Source organism: Sturnira hondurensis, unplaced genomic scaffold (genome assembly GCF_014824575.4).
Source record: "Sturnira hondurensis isolate 20B ecotype Veracruz unplaced genomic scaffold, ASM1482457v3 Scaffold0010128, whole genome shotgun sequence".
Classification (NCBI taxonomy): Eukaryota; Metazoa; Chordata; class Mammalia; order Chiroptera; family Phyllostomidae; genus Sturnira; species Sturnira hondurensis.
Genome location: NW_028082759.1, coordinates 13,267,035 through 13,287,533, shown reverse-complemented (window position 1 = coordinate 13,287,533; position 20,499 = coordinate 13,267,035). Strand labels below are relative to the sequence as shown.

Sequence of the window (20,499 nt, the reverse complement as noted above, 5' to 3'; positions counted from 1 at the left end):
TGAACTCAGGGGGTCGTTTCCTCTGCTCCTGGAAAATATGTCATTCACAGTCCTTAATGTGTGAGATGTTTTAAAACTATCTAATCCCTCAGCTCTTCATGACCCGTAGAACTGCCTTCTCTTCCCATGGGACTCAGAGTAGAGAAGCCCAGGACCCAAGTGTGACACAGCCCCGCTCAGGGCACTCACGAGGGAAGCGCTGTGCTCTCAGTGACCTCCGCAGACGGGAAGTTAGAGAACTGACGTGAAGGAAAGACGCTGGCCTGTTAGTTTTTTAGTGCATATTTATTTAAAGGGGCTATACAACATACATGATTTTACTTAATCTGTAAATGATTCCTAGTCCAAGTTTAGCAACCACAGACTTTGGACTTTTATTAGCATGAATATTATTTTCTTACTACTTTGTTACGAATGCAAACTTTAGCTCTTAACAAAATATGTTTATTCACTTAATAAATTTAAGATTTCCTTAAGATATTTCTTTACTTTCATTCTGATTCAGCAGGTGTTCAAATGGAAATAATTTATATTTCTTCCAAAAAAAAAAAGATGTTAGAGTTTGAGTAGTCATGTATACACTATCTCATAGATATTTGTTCCAGCTTTTCCCACCTCTGTTCATCATTTGAAGGTTATATATCTTAAAGAGAAAAAAATTGAGTGAGTTCACCAGATGCTTAGCTTTGTGTTTAGACCAATCCATATTTCTCCCCTTACTGTGAATTAATCAGATAATTCTGATAGTTTTGCTCATTTGTGCACTATGCACCTTTGTTTTAAAAATTACTATTCTGCAGGTAATGTTTATTTCAAATTTGAATTCTTTCAAAGCCTCTTTTGTTTGCAATGCACTTTTCTTTCTACAAAAGAACAAATCTAAGTTTAAATATCTGAGAGAGTATTCCAAGCCATTTTATATTTTTTTGACATGAGCTTCCATTTACTTTACTTAGTTCTCTTTAATTCTTGAGAGTTAATTATTTACTTTGGTATACTTTCAATTATTGCTGTTTTTACATAAAATATTTTAAGTATTCTTTAAATACTCGTGTAAAATTTGGATGATTTCTAAAGAAAGGATGCTTGCTCAAATCTTGCATGTTTTCTTCACTTGTTACCTTTATTGGTTTTTCCGTTTACATTTAAGAATAAAATAAAGGAAAACATTTTTCTTCTTCTTTCTTCCCCTCCTCCTCCCCCTCCTCCTCCCCCTCCTGCTCCTCCTCCTGCTCCCCCTCCTGCTCCTCCTCCTCCTCCCCCCTTTCTTCTCTTCCCTCTGGCTGCCAGTGAGACCTGCTGATGGCAGGTAACTGTAGAAAGTCCTCTCCAGTCTTCCAAACAGCCAAGTCCTTAGTACCCTTGCAGACCCGGGGAGGGAGTGGGCAGCAGCCCTCTTCCCCATGGTGATGAGAATTGTTTGCCTCCTTAGTCATCTCTCCTGCGAGCAGGAAGCAGTGGCCTGCCCGGTTTTTAGCAGCCTCCTGCTTTCCCCAGGACCAGCTTCCTAAAGCAGATGTTTAAGTGAGCAGTTGCCTTCTTTCCCCTCACGGGTCCTTTCCTTCCCCTGTGGCTCCAACACAGGGCATGCATGGTCTCATAAAAGATTTTGGGTTTTTGTTTGTTGTTAGAGATTCAGAGCAGTTGGGGAAGGCAGAGAGAAATATTAGATGCATTGTTTTGAGGTGAGTCATGTTAGTTGATGGGGTGAGGATGTAGCAGATAAATTACTATAGTTATTGGTCGTTTAGAACTGAGATGAGTTAGGATTTCATGTATTCTGCCTTTTCCCCACTTTAGAACGAAAACGTCAGAGCAGGGGAGGGGAATGTGAGAGAAAATGTGATAGTAGCTGACGTGGCTGGTGGATGTGGTGGTTGTTTCTAAATAAACCTAATTTGCAAAAAAGTTTGGATGGTTTCAGATTTAGACAGAGAACCATAGAAAACAAACAAAACTAATTTAGAAGTGTTTTACTTGTAAAATATGATAGTGTTTGCTTTGTAGGAGAACTTTTTCACATAGATTGGTGAAAAGGAAAACGAACAGCTGAAAAAATTAATTTTCAAAATTCATTTAGTCACTGTGTTTTCTAAGTTCTTTGAAATGAGACCAGGTCAATGCCAACACTTGCCTCTAGACTGGGCTGACAACGTCCTGTTTCAGGAGAATGAATGACCCCTGGCTAGTGACAAAATTATGAAACTTTAACCCAAATAAAAAGTCAGTTGTTTGCATCTGTACTTGTTAATTTTGATTTTTAGGTAATCCATGAGGTGGTTTCTCTTGGTCAGAAAAGAAGTACATTTTTTACCTTGTTTATGATAGGACATATATTGAGGTTGAACAGTCAAATGCATTTCAAGTTTGAATCCCAAATAAGTTATAAACAAATTTACCTAGTACCAGTACATCCATTAATTGTAAAAACAACAACAACAACAACTCCCATGGATGACTGACTTACTTAAAACAGTGAAATTTATTGGAGGATTGGTACTGTAGTCACAAGGAAGTTATTAGCTTCTGATGTAACAGTTACTTTTTATTCTGTGAATTCAAAGGATAGCTTTATTTTTGCATTGAAAAAAGTATGATTCTCAAAATATGAAATGATAATTTGGTACAAAGCTGAAAAGAAAAGATTTCATTTAGAAGCCTTTCCATTAGAAGGATTTAAAAATGGTGATTTGCTGGAAGCAAGTTGATTGAAAATGTTATTTGACTTGTGTGTTGAAATGAGATTTAAATAATTGATTTAATGAGAAAGAGAATATTCAGTTACTGAAGTAATTGGCTGGCAAAGCCTTCAGAACAGAATTATTTAGTCCCAGTTATAAAGGATTGTGCCTTTAATCAGGGGGCTTCATTTGATTTCTTGCATATACCTGTGGCTTGTCTGACAAGCTTAGTAACAAATGAGTTTTGAATTGGAGAACTGATCAAAATGTAATCAGTGTCAGTTGCCATTGTTGTAGTTTATTGCATATTGCTGTCAGTTGCTGTAATCAAGAACCGTCGAAATGCTTTAAAAAGTCTCCAGACTTTTGAGTAATTGACTTCGTATGCATGATGTTATGGCTGTGAAATAACCATCACTTCCTGGTTTACTTGATTTCCAAAAAGTTTGAGAGTAACACTCAGCTGCCATCCATCCTGTCTCATACCCGAGCCTAAAACTTTTTTGGTGGCGCGTGTGCCATGATGCGGTGGTCCCATTTTGACAGATTGTGCTTTTTAGTGCTTTTAAAGAGGAAATACTAGCATGGTGTTTCCTTCCCAGGATAGACAAATGCATCTAAGGGAGGAGGAAAAACCCCAGTGCAACTAGGTTTTTTTCTGGTCTTAGTTGAGACATTCTGGAGTGAGGGAGAAATAGTGTCTCCTCCATGAATCTCTTCTTTTCTCCGTGTGTGGTGGGGTTGTAGAAAAGCAAGCAAGTTTATATTGATTGTTTGGTATCATTCGTTAGAATTCACTTGCTGTTCCCTCCCTCCGAGGTTGTTCCACCTGGATGCGGATACTTTCAGCTACGGTAATTGTCTACCCGTTTAGTAATTGGTGGAAATATGGGTATATCCCTGATTTGATGCTCCCTGAGAGCTTTTGCATGATCTCCTTTGTGCAGACGAGAGCCTGGAGTTCAGATTGGTTTGAAAGTGACTTGTGTGGGGTGGGGTGGTGGTTAGGGCTCTGGCAGGGATTTCAGCCCAGGTTTTTGATCCCAGCGCTGCAGTCCGCCCTGGTGCCGTGCCACAGGTGCCACAGCCGAGTGCCATAGCCCAGCCCTCCCAGAATCAGAGATGCCACCCTACTCAGAGGGCTTGCCTTCCTCATCATCCGGCACTGACCTTTTCCTTTTCAGAATTGGTCCCTTCCCTCCTCCTCTTCCTCCCTCCCTTCCCTCTCCTTCTCTTCCTCCTCCTCTTCCTCTTCCTCCTCCTCCTCTTTTTTATGAAGTCCCAGGTTTTCAGAGCTTCCTAGCTATTTGAAAAGCCATTTGGAAGAACACATCATTAACACACTTTCAGGACAAAGAAAACTAGTTGAATTTAGAATGAACATCAGAAAAGTTACACAGAGGCTTCCAATAAATATTTCCTGGATGAGTGTGTAAATTGTAATGTTAATGGGAAAGATTACTCATAAGTGACTTTTTAAGTTCATGTGTCATCATTTTTCTATTTTATGTATTAATCTTCGGAAAGATACCTAATGTGATTAAGTACAAATCTTAGATGTGTGGGACTAAACTCATCCTTTCTTCCCACTGGCCTTTCGCTGTTCTAATATGTGGTCATTTTGCCATTAACAGTGCTGTGTGTTTCCCCCGTCATAACTCTGTGATAGCAACAGTGCCACCTGAACCACCGAAAATGCACAGGCACTGCGCGTGCCAGTCTCTAAGCCATGGCTACTGAGTAGCACCTGTAATAGTAATATTATTAATGGTAATAATCACAGTAGCTCCCCATGCTTTGCGGTGGTGAATACTGAAATGCTACACTATGTCCAGTTCTTCCCTACTGTCAGCCCAGCCCTTATGTCTTAATTTTGATTTTCCACCACTGATTTTCTGAAGTGCTAGGAATGTCTAGTAATAGATCATGGCTTACAGTATTATAAGAAATTGAGTATAATGTTTGTGTAGGAAACCACAGAATTAATTATTTGTGGTTTGGCCACTTATAAATGAAAGCTTTGTGAGCCAGTCAAGAGGGCCTTTGAATGGTCGAGGTTTTAATATACTTTTTTTTTTTTTTTTGCTTGCTTGCTAGATGTAAAAACATGCAATGAGTTGGACCTGGAGAATTCCGTAGATTGGGAAGTGAAGACAATAACAAGTGCCCTGAAACAGTATTTGAGGTAAGCTCCTCTCAGCAACAGAAGGGACGTGTGGATGATTTGGGCATTTAATACACAGCGGACGCCGACTCTGCCCATTGATCTTGATAGTCAAGTTAAACCTTCTGAAGAGGGGAACGTTTGTGAGGCATCCGATAGTGTCCCAGCAAGTGGGTGAAGTAGGGGAACATCGGTAAACTGCAGCAGAACAGACTCGGAGGCAGTAGACAGGATTTGAATAGACGTCTGGTGTGACTGTTTAGGAAGTAAATGCTGCCAGACAATGAGGAGGAGGAGGTATTGCATTCACCGAGTCTTTCATTTAGGTTTTTGGCTAAAATGGAGATTTTTTTTAAGCTTACAATTGAAACCATTTGAACGTTAAGGCTTAAACAGATCCAAAGCTATTTGAAGATATGTTTACTTATTCAAGTTTTAAGATAAAGTTAAAATTTCTATTTATTACAAAAATTTGGGCTAGAAGTAGAAAAGGTTCAGCATTCCTGTGACTCAGTAACTTTTCTCTAAAAAGAGCAGGCATCTCTTTCCTCCACACCCCACGCCTCAGCCCCCAGCATTTTTTGGTGATGAACCTGGGTCAGTTTTGGAAATAGAATTTTCTGCTTTTTGGTTATGGCTGTATTTTTTATCCTTATCTTTTAACCTGGTTCTTTGGCTGTCAGATTTTTCTAAAAACTATTAGTTAAATCTATAGGCTTAATTAGGTACAGGTTAAGGTCATTTATTACAAGAATGTTATTCATTCATTGCAAGACTGCATCAGAGTGGTGCTGTGGTCTTCATATTTTACACCGGGGGGGTTTCTGGCTGTTTGACTTCTTTAACAAATTCCGATACATCCGTGGGTTCAGGTGTGTATTACACATTTTCAAGTATTTAAGTAAGATAGTATCACTGTTTTAACTTTTTCTTCAAGTAGGAAGTACGTCATCATCGTCTTCATCATTACTCCCAGACTATAAAGGGATGCAATTCAGGCTAAATCTACATGCTGATTCTAGTTTGCCACTGAGAGCACCTAAGTGGTTTAGGTGAGGATTACAGTAAAAATGGATCTTGTCAGTCCCCACCCTGGGGTGAGAACGTGAGCGTCCTGAGGACAGACCTCTCATGGCATGTTCATTGCAGAACCCCCAGCTTCGAGAGCAGAACCCCCAGCTATGAGAGCAGGGGTGCCCCGCTGGGGATGGTTTTGCGCCCTGACCCAGGGGATCCTTGGCAGTATCTCTAGACAACTTGATTGTCATGATTGCAGGCAAGAAGATGCTGCTGGCGTGCAATGAATTGAGGCCAGAGATGGACCTGTGGTGTATGAGAGAGCCCATTTTCCTCCCCCACATGTCCAAAATGTCGATGGAGCTGAAGTTGAGTGAGCCTGTTTTAGATGCCTGATGGAAAGGAGGGATGAGGAGTATAGAAGTGTAAGGGGTTGAAAATGGTACTGACTAGCAAAGGGTGCTGCCCTTCTAGGGGGAAGCGTATACCCAGTACAGGTGAGGGAGTTGACCCAGGGCATTCAGGTTTTGGTAGGAAATCCAGGATGGAAATCCAGTTCTTTCGTAGTAGATTTGTGTGTTTTCCCACTGCTGGACAAGGTCCTTGTTTTTCCTCTCGTGAGGAAAACTAGTTCACGCTGTCTTGATACTCTCTGCCTCTGGTTTCTGATCGCTCCTGGTGTAGTGTGGCCTTTTTGTCTCATTACGCTGTTGCTTCCTGTGGAATTCCGTTGTTAAACATCGCTTACAGAACATGATGAGCCCTGGCTGGTGTAGTTCAGTGGATTGAGCGTGGGACTGTGAACCAGAGTATTGCGGTTCGATTCCCAGTCAGGGCACATGTTTGAGTTGCAGGCCAGTTCCCAGCAGGGGATGCATGAGAGGCAACCATATATTGATATTTCTCTCCCTCTCTCCTTCCCTTCCCCTCTAAAAATAAATAAATACAATCTTAAAAAAAAAGAACATGATGAGATGTTAGGAGGGAAGTTATAAGACATAGATAACCACATAACACCTTCTGCCTGAGTGTGATAAAGTAATGATCGTAAAATGGCAGGTGACTTGGAAGGTTTGAAAGGTTGCTGTTCTTTTCCCCTATGTTATTTTTAGCAGCTGAAAATGCAGTAATTAGGATTTAATTGACACTTTCTGATGATGCACCCAAGGGGAGAAAACTGAGTTTTTCTGTCCCTCCATTCTGACTACCCAGCTGGGCCCCAGCAGATGCATTTCTTTTAGCATAAGAAGTGTGATGGTCCAGAGCATGGCCCCAGTGCCAGCCTGCCCAGCGTGGAATCCCTGCTGCCACTTAGGGAACCACGGCCCAAAGCTGCAGACAGCTCTTCTTACCATTGCCCTTGAATTCTGCTGCAGATACCCCGGTCACCTAATGGGGTGGGAGGCTGGAGATAGTAGAGGGAAGTAACCAACCCCCCCCCCCCCCCAAGCACCAAACTAAAACAAGAAGCAAAACCTCCAAGGTCTGGAAGAAAGAAAAATAGGTACAGCAGACATACAAGGTCTGTCCGGAAAAAAATCCAGCCATTGTTAATATAACCAGAACGGTTTGCACAGCATCAGTGTAACCTGGCAGCCAAGGAGAGTGGACTGGAATGTGCATGGGTGAACAATGACTACTTCACTGTACTTGTCAGTGGGGGCAGTAGACACTGTTGAGCGAGCATGTGTACTGTGTGGCTGTCACATTCAAAATGGCTGAGTAGAGCAACGAATCTGCATTCAGTATTTCCTTAAGCTTGAACATTCCTCCATGGACAACATCTGGATGGGTCAGAAGGCCACGGCTATGGGCAGCTGGTGTTTAGCAGCTTGATCACGACACCATGCCTGCTCATGCACCACATTTTGTGCAGTTTTTTGGCGAAACATCAAATCACCCAGGTGATTCAGCCCCTCTAGAGCCCAGATATGGCACCACGTGACTTCTGGCTTTTCCCAAACTAAACTGACCTGTGAAAGGGAAGAGATTCCAGAATGTTGATGAGATTCAGGAAAGTAAGACTGGGCAGCTGACGGCTATCGGGAGCAATGTGTGAGGTCCCAAGGTACCTACTTTGAAGGGGACTGATACCTTATTGTCCTATGTATAATGTTTCTTGTATCTTCTTCAATAAATGTCTCTTTTTCATAGTATGTGGCTGGCTACTTTCTGAACAGACCTTGTATGTGTGGCATCTCCCTCTTTTCTATTGACTTGAGGTGTTTTTTTAAACTTTTAGTGCTTTAAGAAGGCTGGATACCAGCCCTCTGATTGATTTCCTATCTATTCAAACCCTAATTTTGATTTCCAGCAGTGTGTTCGTTACAATAGTTTCCCATGTGACAGGACAATGAACTGTTTTGTGATGCTTTCAGTAAAATGATTTTACCTAGAGGAAACTTTTAAAGCCTGCAAATTAGAATGGGACTTGGGGGGAAGAAATTGCCAGCATAGGTAAATATTATGATTTATATTCTCAGGCAGATCCCAATGGGTGGCCAAGAGCTGTAGCTTGAAAACACATTGGGTTGGGAAGTTGAGCGATACGGTGACTCAGGATAATACATTTTCTATAGGGAACTTGTCATTTTTATTACTGCCTCCCTAACGTGAGCCGTATCTAATGCTTACTCTTCATGCTGCATTGCCCAGCAGACATATGGTGATGAGAAGCTTATAGAAGATATTTAGATATAAATTCGTTTTTACTGAGAAAGAAGTTCCCTTGGTGGTGTTTCTGAGTGCCTCATTTCTCCACTTTCAGCACCCTCCTCTTTCATTCTTTGCCTAATAACAGTTTTTCTTCTTTGTGTACTTCTTGCTTTTCCATATTTTAAAACAAAAAATCCCCCAAAGTTTACTCCTCTCCCTTTATTTAGTCAGTGGTGTACTTGATTTTATTTTTTTACCTTTAAATGACGATGGAGAGGGTGAAGGGGGGAAGAGAGGAAATAAGAGAACTGTTCTCTTCAGTAGAGTTCTAAGTGCATCAGTTTCATTGTCAACACTTGTCATTGTGTGTGTGTATCTTTGTGTGTGTGCACACACCATCATAAATTGTATGTAAGGAGCATAACCTGTGAATATATGTTGGCATCTATTTTGTTTTTAAACAGTTTTATTGAAGTGTAATTGGCATGCACTAGACTGTCCATATGTATAGCGTGCATTTGTGTAAGTGTGGCATCTATGTGTATCTGTGGAGTCACTGCCATAATCAAAATAGTGACCCTCTCATCCACCCCCACTGCCCCCCCGCTTTTCCCCCACCCCATTTCCTCTTGCCCCTTGGAAATTCCTTGCTCTCACCAGCTCTTTTCACTTCTTATTCCTAAGCAACCACTGGTCTGCTTTCTGTCATGTATAAAAAATTCTGTATTTGCTATAATGTCACACACATGGAATATTGTGGTTATATATATATTTTTTAAATCTGGCTTCTTTCACTCAGCATAATTAGAGATTAACTTGTGTTGTAGGGTCATTCTTTCCTTCTGGTTGCTAACTAGTGTTTTATTGGCTCTTTTGTATGGATACACCCCAGTTTTTTAAAAAATCCATTCACCTGTTGATGGATGGTTGGGTTGTTTGCAACTTTGGCTGTTGAAAGTGAATCTGCTAGAAACTTCGTGTGCGCATCTTTGAGCCTAGGCTTTCCTTTCTCTCGGGCGAATCCTAATGTCTGCGTGACGTCTGGATTCTACAGTTGGTGTATGTTTAACTTTCTGGTAAACTGACGAACTTTCACAGAAAGTGCTTGTGCTGGTTTACATTCCCACGAACAGTGTAGAAGACCCTCATTGTCTCTGCATCCTTGCCAACTCTTGATATGATCCGTCTTATTAATTTTAGCCTTTCTAACAGCTTTATGGTGGTGTCTCATTGTACTTTTAAATGTGTGCTTTCATAATGACTAATAATATTAAACGTTCTTATGTGCTCATTTGCTAATTATATATCTTCTTGGAATAGGTGTCTGCCCGTGCCTTTCACGCAATAAAAAAATTGGGTTATTCTTCTTGTTACGGTGTTTTGATCATCCTTTATGTATTTTGGATACAAATTCTTTCTCAGATAACCTGCTCTGCAAATGTTTTCTTTTGTCTGTGGCTTGTCTTTTTATTCTCTTAATAGCATCTTTCAAATGGTTTTTAATTTTGATGAAATCCAGCTTATCATTTTTTATGTGATGTCTCAAGAAGTCTTTCTGTAATTCAAAGGCACAAAGGTTTTCTATTTCCTTCTAGAAGTTTTATAGTTTGAGGTTTATACTTAGATCTATGGTCTATTTTGAGTTAATTTTTGTGAAGATCTGGGGTGTGGAGCCAAGTTCACTTATGAATATGGATGTCCAGTTGTTCTAGAACCATTTCTGGGAAAAACTGTTTTTTTCTCCCCTGAATCACCTGTCAAGATGATCATAGAATTTTTCTTTTTCAGTTTGCTAGTGTGGAGAGTTACATTGATTTTGCTTTAATATTAAGGCAGTGTAGCATTTCTGGGGTAAACTTATGATGTATTATCCTTTTATTTATCTCTGGGAATTTGAGTTGCTAACATTTTATTTAGAATAGTTGCATCTATATTCACAATATTGGTCTGTAGTTTTCTTCGTATGCCCTTAATTTCGGAACTACAATGCTGACATCAAAGAATGAGCCAGAAAGTATTCCCTCTTATATTTTCTGGAAGAATTTGTGTAGAATTGGTATTCTTTTTTTTCTTTGCTAAAATTCACCAGTGAAGTCACCTGGGCCTAGAGTTCTTTTACTGACAAAATTTAAACTACAAATTCAGTTTCTCTAATAGATGTAGGGCTACTTAGGTTTTCCCGATTCTTCTGAAGCGATCTGGGAGTTTTTCCCTATTAAGACATTTGGCCATTTAATCTAAGTAGTTGAATTTTTGAACATCAAACTGTTCATCACATTCTCTTATTTTCTTTTTACATTTTAATGCATTCTTTTCTTTTCTTTTTTTTTCAATTTTTTTATTTAATTATTTTTCAAGTACAGTTTTCTGTCTATTACTCCCATCCCATCCCACCCTCCATCCTCCCCCCTCCCTCCCATTTCCACCCTTCTCAGTTGTTGTCCATGTATCCTTTATATAGGTTCCTCTAAATCTTATTTTCTTTGTAATACCTTTAGAGGCTGTAGTGATTCTGCACCTGTCTCTACTATTCTTGACATTGATAATTTGTGACTTCACTGTGTTATTTCTTAGTCAATATGGCTAGATTTATCAATTTTATTGATTATCTCAAAGAATTGGGTTTATTTATTTTCTGTTTTTTGTTTCTATTTCACTGATTTATGCTGTGATTTTGACTTTTTTCTGTTCTACTTTTTGGGGGTTTAATTGACCCCTTTTTTCTGGCTAAGATAGGAAAAAGTAATTGATACAAGATCTTTCTTCTTTTGTGATAATACACCTATTTAGCAGTTAAAATTTATCCCGAAATATTACTTTATGAACAACCCACAAATTCTAATACGTGGTATACTGCATTTAGCTCAAAATACTTCCTAATTTTATTTTCTTGGGGGTTTTCCAGATATATTTCTGTCATTGATTTCTAAATCGTTTTTTGTTGTCATCAGAGAAATACCCTGTACAAGTGGAATTCTTTTCAATTTATTGAGATTTGTTTCACGTCCCAGAAGAGGGACGTGAAAGGGACGTTTCACGTTTCACATTTCACGTGGTTTATCTTGATAAATGTCCCAAGTGCTCTGGGAGAGAGTTATGTGAAGGATACACCTGTTAGGTGGAGTTGGTTGACCGCTTTGTTCAGGTCTTCTGTGTGCTAACTGATTTCCTGTCTACTCGTTCTACCAGTTACTGAGACAGAGAGGCATTTGAGTCTCAGCTGTGGTTACCGTTCTCTCTCTCTCTCCTTGTGGTCTCATCAGCTTTGTTCCGTGTGTTCGGAAGCTCCTGTTACTGGATCCATTAACATTCAGAATATTTCGATCTTGCTGATGAATCGACCTCTTTAACAATGTGAAATGATCCTTTATTCCTTGGCATTTTTGTTGGCTTTTGAATGTGTTTTAAATCTGTGTGTGTGTGTGTATCTTTGTTTTTTTTAAAGGACTTGAAGAGGAATTTCTGGGTTACATGATTTAAACATTTTAAAGGTTTTTACTATCTTGCCAGATCGCACTCCAGAAATGGGACAGGTAGACCCGACCTGATACTTTTCTAAGTGTTCTTCAAGTGTTTATAGAGTTGTTTTTTAAAAAATTTTAACCATGTATACATGTTGAACTGTAGCATTCTGTTGACCACAGGATAAAATACACTACTGTTTATGTAATCTATTTTAGTAGAAGATTATAATGATGTGGGTATTTTTGAAGTTGTCCTCAATTTCACTTCATATCTATATTTTATCGTTTCATAAGCATAAGCCAAAAATGGGTTTTATACATTTATAATAGGGATATGTAAGAGGAGAGAATTTGATTTCTTTGAGTTTGCTTAATCTTTATATATTTTCAGTTAATATTTTAGAGACGATTTGCAAAATTATTTGCTTACATTTGGTTGAATAGAATGTATGGCTATAAGCAAGTAAATGTGTGGAGGGAAGTTTTGTATATGAAATCAGATGCTTGTAAAGGTACCTTCCAAGATGAAATGTGAGATACCAGGTGCTTGAATCTGATAGGAATTTGTGGCTGCTTAAGCTGGGATAGTGCCTGGTACAGATAGCACTTAATAAAGTAATCCATTTGGTTTATGGATCTGTTTGATATATAAAAGTATTCCCTGGGGGAGTTTCATGCATTACTAAAGCAATACACAGCATATTCAAAAGGCCTGTCCTACAGCAAGGAGCCCAGAGACTGTGGGCCTGTGTGGAGCTGCTTGGTGACGCCATGCTATTCTTCCCCTGCAGGAGCCTCCCGGAGCCACTCATGACCTATGAGCTGCATGGGGATTTCATTGTGCCTGTCAGTAAGTATCACTCTGAGGTGCAGAGGCCCAAGTTCATGGTCATGGTGTGTGACGCTGTACTTCCCATGTGCAAATGGCTTCGCTTCATTACCGTAATTGGTGTTAAAAATAGAATTCACTTTAGAAGATCTGGGGTTTCCTTTCACCCTTTAAAAGGTAAAAAATGGATCATTCATTCATTCACAGTTATTCATTGTCTACTGTATCCTGATCACTGGTAGATACCAGGAATGTGGAGCTGTGAAAGAATTTCTGCTCAGGAGTCAAGGCACACCTCCCACTACTCATCAGACATATACTAATGGGCTGAACAGAATGCGGTGGGAACATGGATATATTTAACTCACAGGAGGTTAGGGAGATGAGCAGATTTGGAGAGATTAGCGGGTTGGAAATGGCTTCCCCTGGAAAGAGATTTGAAAATTAAAGGCAGAACACAGTATTTTGAGATAATGCCAGAAGTCCACATAGTATTTGATAGAGTGAATCCTATGGATAAAATGTTAAATGGAAAAAGCTCACTGTTGGTAGAATTTTAGTTTTGATGACATTTTTGGCGACTCATACTTATTCGAAGTCCTCTTGTTTTCTGTTTCAACATGCATGTGTGTTATTATGTTTGAAAACACAACAGTGTTTAATCATTAGAGCTTCCTGCAGTACACTGCTCCTAGGTATTTAGTAGTTAAGGAAATGAAGTTTGAGAGATGTTAAGGGACTTGCCAGATTACAGGCATCTTTATGTAAATTCACAGCCCTGGTTCCACTAGCTGAGACCTGCAGTTTGGTTTTCACAGGTGCACCCACGGTAGCCATAGTTGTATTTTCATTTCCTTTTATTTTTGTCTCCCTTGGACGTATTCCATGGTTCAGTCTGTCGGAAAACTTAAGCAGTCCCTTTGGGTCCTGCATTACTGCTGCCGGAACCTTGCTGAAAGTGGCGCCTTTCTGTGCGGTCCTCACTCCGGCCAGTGTGCAGGTTTTGAGGGTGCTGCGGAGAGGAGCCGTGTGTGGGCCCACTCAGACTCTGCATGTGAAATGGTTTTCAGAGAAGGGGAAAAATAGGGATCTATGCACTTTTTGTTTTTATGTGGAAGAGGATTTTTTTTAAAAAAGAGAATTTGTGTGATGAAGGAAATGGGGGAGGTTTCCTTGGCAGAAACTCAAGCAAATGCTTAGTTGTTTTGATTTCTTCCCTGTGGCATTTTTGGCAAACGAGGGAGAGAAAAATTAAACTCTGCTTGGAGGACAATTGTTTCATGTTGTTCGCCTTGGAGACTGGAAAAAGCAGGAGAGTGCCAGTTTTAATCTAGGATCCTTTGAGAATTGGAGAAAGATAAAGGGACTGTGGAATGAGGTTTTACATTACCACGAGTGAGTGTCACTGTTATCATGCCTCGTAACTGAGGCCTGTGTGGTTGAAACTCTAATAGTGATGCATTTCACCAGAGGAAGGCTTCCTAAGAGATAGGAATTTACAAGTGGTGGTGAAGGAATTCACAAGTAGGGGTGGGGCATGAGTTTGAAGGGGTTGGTTGAGGCCGCCCTTGAACAACAGGGTGGAAGAGACTGACAGATACAAAAGGTGTCATCACCTACCCGACCAGGGCCTTGGGCCTTGCTGCCCAAGTTTGCTGTAACAGGGGCTTCCCAGTTTGAGTAACAGGCCCGTCCCCCTCCCATCCCCCCCAAAAAAATATTGTTGCTGCTGTCATTATTGGCATGTGTTTGTACCTCTGTCAAGTTGCGGGCGGAATGGGACCTGCGGTTACCTTATTTAATGAGAAGAAGGGTGTGTATCGACCAGGCGTATGTGAGGGGCCCACATTTGTCACGTAGATTTTAGGTTTTTTGTCTGACCCCTGGGAGTGCCATTGTCAGTGCTCGCTTTTCCTCTGGGAGCAGATCCTCCGATTTCTTGCATGTGTAGTTTCACGAACTGAATAAAACAGTTACAGGAATCAGGTGGCCAGAGGCAGTTTCTTTTTGAACATCATTGGACAGTTGGGACTGCGGTGAAACTATTGTTTTCCATGAACGATGGCAGAGATTACCTTGCTTTGCTGAATGTCTGTTAGCGGAGCTGACCACTAACCTTGTAAGCAGGGCCCGTCTTTGTAACCACCTCTCACTGCGGCATGGGAGGTGGTTTTTGCTGCTTGTTTGCTCTGTGGTGATTTCCGACTGTTCTCTGGTGTTGCCGTGGTCTCTGTGGCTGTCCCTGCCGAGAGTTCAGAAAGTGTCTCTTGGGTCATTCATTTTCTCTCATCAGTTTCTCCCCTGTACAGTTATCTATGAGTTAATAGTTCTGAAGCACATGATACAAAGATGCATTTTGCTTATTTATTATCAATGCAGGAGGAAAAAGGTTTTATTTTTCATTGTTAAGAAATACTGACTTATTGTTCAACGTTGAATGCATCGGGGAATGAAATTTTTTTCTTCCTGAGAGAAAATTAAGAGCGTTCACTGAACTCTCTCACCTGAGAGAAGTAACTGAATTTACCGAAAGGAACTAGAAGGCATCTGTCGAGGAAAGCCGCTCCCGTGTCCTCCTCCCCCCCCCCCCCCCACACACACAGTACTTCATTTCTTGTCACCGACTGTGTGGGTTTCTCCTCCATACCAGCCAGTGCTGCGACACTAGCAGAATGTCCTGCAGTTCGGTTCAGTTCTGATTCCAGCTACGTAGGCTTTGCACCAGAGCCCGTAAGTCACACTCAGTCCCACAAGACTGTCCCTACTTCAGATACCAGTCAGAGGTCTCAGGTTGTGCCCAGGAATTCTGACTGGCTAGAAGTCAGGGTTCTCCTATCTGCCCTGGGATTTGTAATTTGCCAGAAAGGCTTACAGAAGTCAGGGAAACTCAGACTGCATTTTAGCAACTTACTCCATAATAAAGGATGTGTCTGTGACGAAGATGGACAGCCAGGTGAGGAGTACATGGGGTGCGGCCTGGAAGGGTCCTGAGCTCAGGAGCTTCTGTCCCCGTGCATCTGGGGTGTGCCACCTCCCCAGCATGTAGGAATGTCCATGCACTTGGAAGCTCTCCAAACCCTCTAATTTTGGGATTTTATGGAAGCTTTATCTTGTAGGCAATACGGATTTTTAACTATTTCTAGCCCCTTTTTCCTCTCTGGAGAATGAGGACGGTGGTGGTCCTGAAAATCCCGAGCTGCTAATCATGGCTAGATCTTTCTGGTGACCATCTCAGGGCCACTCAAAGTCACCTCATTAGAACAAGAGATGTTCTTACCACCCAGGAAATTCCAAGGGACTTAGGAGCTTGGTGTCAGACACTCCTGTCACTCAATAAATTATGGAGGTCCTGGTAGCTCGATATCAAAATCTAGGGTCAAAGACTAAATATTAGAACAAAAGATTATTTGAGCACACCCCTATTTATAAAGGTTTTAGGAGCTCTGAGTCAGGAACTGGGGGGCATACACACACACACACACACACACACACACACACATGCACAGATACATACACTTGTATATATCTATATTTTGTGAGAATATAAAACCTTACTTGGACTACACAGGAATGCAAAAGATTGTAGCCACCTGGGGAAGGCTGGCAAGCATCTACCTGGATGTGTAGATGGTGTTTATCACCTTTGAGAACATTGTAGACCATGATCTGTGTCTTAGCCTCACAGGCTCAAGTATATCATATTGGTAAGAAGTGGACCCATCCTTCAGGATTGGACTCACGTTAGACTCAGTTTGAGAATGACAGCTGAAGCCCGGACGCCTACTATCTCATCACACAGAGAAGTTCAGTTTCCTAGAACAGAACACTTGTGTTGGTATGCTCAGGGGTCAAGGTACATGGGGAGCAAAATCATATTCTCAAAGGCCTCAGTCATTTATAGTGAAAACTATTAACTATTATAGGATCCAGGGCATTGATCCTTGCCTACCCAGAAGGTTCTGTTCTCATTGGTAAATATGCATGGAAAGCAAGACAAAATTATAGGGTCTTGATGGAAAAGGACTTGGAAAACCAGAAACTAAAAGAATTGAATGCTTAATGGCTTCAAGCTATCTTAGCCTAATGCACTCATTTCTAAGGAGATAGGATCTTCCACAGAAGAACTGGAATACTTGATGTCTGGTGACTGAAGAAGCCCCTTGTTCCTGGGAAGTGAGTGCTATTGACGTATAGCATTTAAATATTTAGATAATTCAATATTTATATGCCCGTGTATCTTTGATACATGGAAGCTATGAGCCTGTCTTGCTCAGTCTCTGTTAGTTGGCACAGTGTCCTACACAGATAGACATTAATTGGGGGGGGATGCTGGTTTATAGTTACAGGGTTAAAAATGCATTTGCTCTTACAGTAAACTCTCAATTCCTTGGCATAGGCTAGGAATTTAATGTTATGGTTAATTCAGTGTCCTAGATTTTAAAAAAGTTATGCCTTTCATTTTTTGTCAGTTATATAGAGTAAAACTAAAGATAATTCATTTACTTTAGAAAAACTTTTTTGAGTACCTTAAAGTTATTACCATGTTATAGCCACATGGAAATGCCTATTAATAGAAAGCTCTGATGAATGTAAAAATAAAAAATGGAGAAAAAAAGTCATTTTTCTTTAAGAGCCTTACTTCCAAAAATTCTTCTTTTTGGAAAAAGGAGGAGAAAGCAGATTTGGAGAAAAAAGTGTGCGCAATTTCAGTGAGATGCGGTTAGAGAGGGAGAAAAACCCAAAACAGACAACGGGAGGTTTGGACTCCCTTTTTCAAAACCAATTCTGTTTTTAGAAATGAAGACCCTTATCTTTAGAGGAAGGAAAACAATTTCTCTATCTTGTGTTTCTCAGTGAGTCATAAATCCAAAAATATTAAAATAGGTTTTCATTGAAGAAAGATGATTATTAATGACAAGATAGACACATGAGTTAGAATGAGCTTTTTAGTGCAGAGTTTTCAATACTGTTTAATTTTGAATGCATAAAATTCTTATTGTGAGCAGTTATCCTTTTATTCCCTTGGAACTTTAGACTTTTCTGGAGTCCCTGCTTTAATTTGAAAATTAGAGCTGCGAGTAGAAGAGGGTATGGGGTGCAAAAATGGTGATGGAAGGAGACTTGACTTGGGGTGGTGAACACAATACAGTGCACAGATGCTGTGTTATAGAATTGTACACCTGAAGCCTACGTACTTTTATTAACCACTGTAATCCCAATGAACTCAGTAAGAAGTAAGAAGAAATTAAAGTTGTGAGTTGAAAATGCTAATGTAGTTTTATTGCTTTTATTTTTCTCCAGCTTTGATTTAGTAAGATCTTGGTTTTAACCCCAGATTAAAAACTTGATGATGGTTTATCCCCCGACTCTTTAGATAGTTGCACTTATATATCCAGTGTCCAGTGTAGTCTGTATCTACGAGTGTCTGTTGTTATTTAGTATGATTTGGTTATTCGTGTTCTGCTTTATCATGTTCCTTTTCATTTCTTAGCCTTTTTGCTTTTTTTCCTCTTTAGCCACAACTGTGTCCTGTGTTGTAAAATCCCATTCCCCCCTGTTAAAACACCACTGTGGAAGGGCAAACTGGAGAAAGCTCCATCTTATAAACACTGAAAGCAACCTCACTAATCATGCAGTTGATGATGAGGAGCGCCATTTAATGACACGGAGGAACGTCCATGATACATGAAACGAAATAGGCTGTTTGAACATCTCATCACCAAAAAAGGGAGGAAAACTCAAAGGATTAAAGTAGAATTTACTAGCTTACCTTAGGGTGAGATTGGTTATGGGCAGTTTTAATTCCAGTGAACTTTTTGTTGACATAGAACAGAGATGTGCACAGATAATAAGCGTACAGCTTGCTGGACTTTTGCAGTGTGAAGATAGCCATGTGATCAGCACCAGGTCAAGAACTGCTACGTTATCTGAGCCCTGGGGCCTCTGGCTCATACCCATTCGTCCACCGTCCACTTGATGTCACGTGCGTGCTTGCCTGACTTCTGACATCATAGGCAGGGCCACCACATCTGAACCTTTCATAAATGGAATCTAACAATATCATCTTTTACGTCTGGCTTCCTTTGCTTATCTTGTGAGATTCATCTGTGTTGAGTGGCTCAGCAGTTCCTTCATTGTTGTTGCACAGTATTCTGTTGCATGAATATACCAGCATCTATTTACCTGTTCCACTGTTGATGGGTACCTGGGTGGTTTCAGCTTTGGACTCTTGTCAAGAGTGCCACTTCCGTGAACATTCTAATATGTGTCTCCGGTATGATCTCATCTTAACTGATGGTATCTGTGCAAGGATCATATTCCCAAATGAAATCACTCTGTTAAATGTGTCTTTTTATTTGATGTTTTAACATCTGGGGCTTTATTGATCCTGAGACACTAACCTCCCGGTACCGGGAGGTAAGTAAACTTGAGTGTGCTTTCCATGTCCCATCCAACCAATCTAGAGACCACCCCACCCCCCTCTTTTGGGCTCTTATACATTCTTCCCTAATCACCTAGGGCCAGGTGCCAGACACCTGAGGACTGCTCCTGTGCCCGGGAGCCCCTGAAAGAATGCAGACCAGTTCTGAGCCTCCTTACTCTGCCTCTCCTTTTTCCTGCACGTAGAAACCACAGTAAAGCTTCTTGTCTCCATTGCCCCTTGTTCCCTGTGCCTCTGGACTGGCCGAGCGAGGCACGACTTGCCTCCTCTTCCTCGGAAGCTGTGCAGATAAACTTCTCCTTTGCGGTAGTCCTTTTCATGCCTGCACGTCTCACCATAACACCTGATTAGCACAAATCCCAGGTGTGTTTTAAAACAGTCACACTCTGAGATAGGTATTGGGGGCTAGGATGTCAGCAACTCTTTGTGGGGGAAGAGTTTATTTGCTGATATTGTATTTGCCTTCCATTGTGGGATAGTGACCCAGTGACAGGCCCCATGCAAGTGCGTGGTGAGCACAGTGGAAGCGCAGTATGCCAGAGGAGAGGTGGTTTGGCTCTTGTTTGGTATCGATGGTGAATGCAAGGCATGAACCCCAGCCCCATGGAAGTCCCTCATGGGGGCCTGCAGAGATTAAGAATAGGGAGAGGGATGGATTTTCTTTTCCTTCGAAAGGTGGCAAACCATGTTTAAATTCCCTGCAGATGTTGAACAGGTGAGATACTGTATTTGGTGATTTTTAGGAATATATTTGATTCTGAATACTCTACTAACTGTTCTTTTTCTTTTTTAAAGAAAGTGGGAGCCCGGAGTCTCGTGTGAATGCTATCCATTTCTTGGTACACAAGTTGCCAGAAAAAAATAAAGAAATGTTGGATATTTTGGTGAAACACTTAACCAAGTAAGCCTCTCTCCCTGCCTGCCTGCCTTCGTTTTGCTCTGGGTGTTGCGCGGTGTTCTCCGATTTGTAGCGGTTGAAATTTGGGCTGTATTTAATAGCAGGGACCACACTTGGAAGGGCAGCCTGGACATCTGACTCACTGTAGGTGTTTTGGACGAGACTGTTGGAATACGATGCTTTTGTGAACCTGTGTAATTATTTGCTTAACATCACTGCCGGCAACTTGGGGTTTGATTCGAAGTAAGAGGAGAGAGTATTACACACTTCCCTGTACACACATTCTGGGACTGTGATTATAAGTCTGTTAGTAAGTTTAGCTTGGTTTCACACCTACCTGACTCCGAGT

The 20,499-nt window shown here is 40.9% G+C and overlaps 1 protein-coding gene across 2 annotated transcripts in view; it reads left to right on the top strand.

The window, feature by feature from the left end:
• Positions 1 to 20,499, top strand: part of ARHGAP10 (Rho GTPase activating protein 10) — a 243,242-nt gene that overhangs the window by 150,342 nt on the left and 72,401 nt on the right. For both annotated transcript variants that reach the window (XM_037058430.1, XM_037058431.1), the window contains exons 15-17: positions 4,779 to 4,866; positions 12,773 to 12,831; positions 20,048 to 20,153. In XM_037058430.1, coding sequence (XP_036914325.1) covers positions 4,779 to 4,866; positions 12,773 to 12,831; positions 20,048 to 20,153 — 253 coding nt within the window. The remainder of the gene's footprint in view (positions 1 to 4,778; positions 4,867 to 12,772; positions 12,832 to 20,047; positions 20,154 to 20,499) is intronic.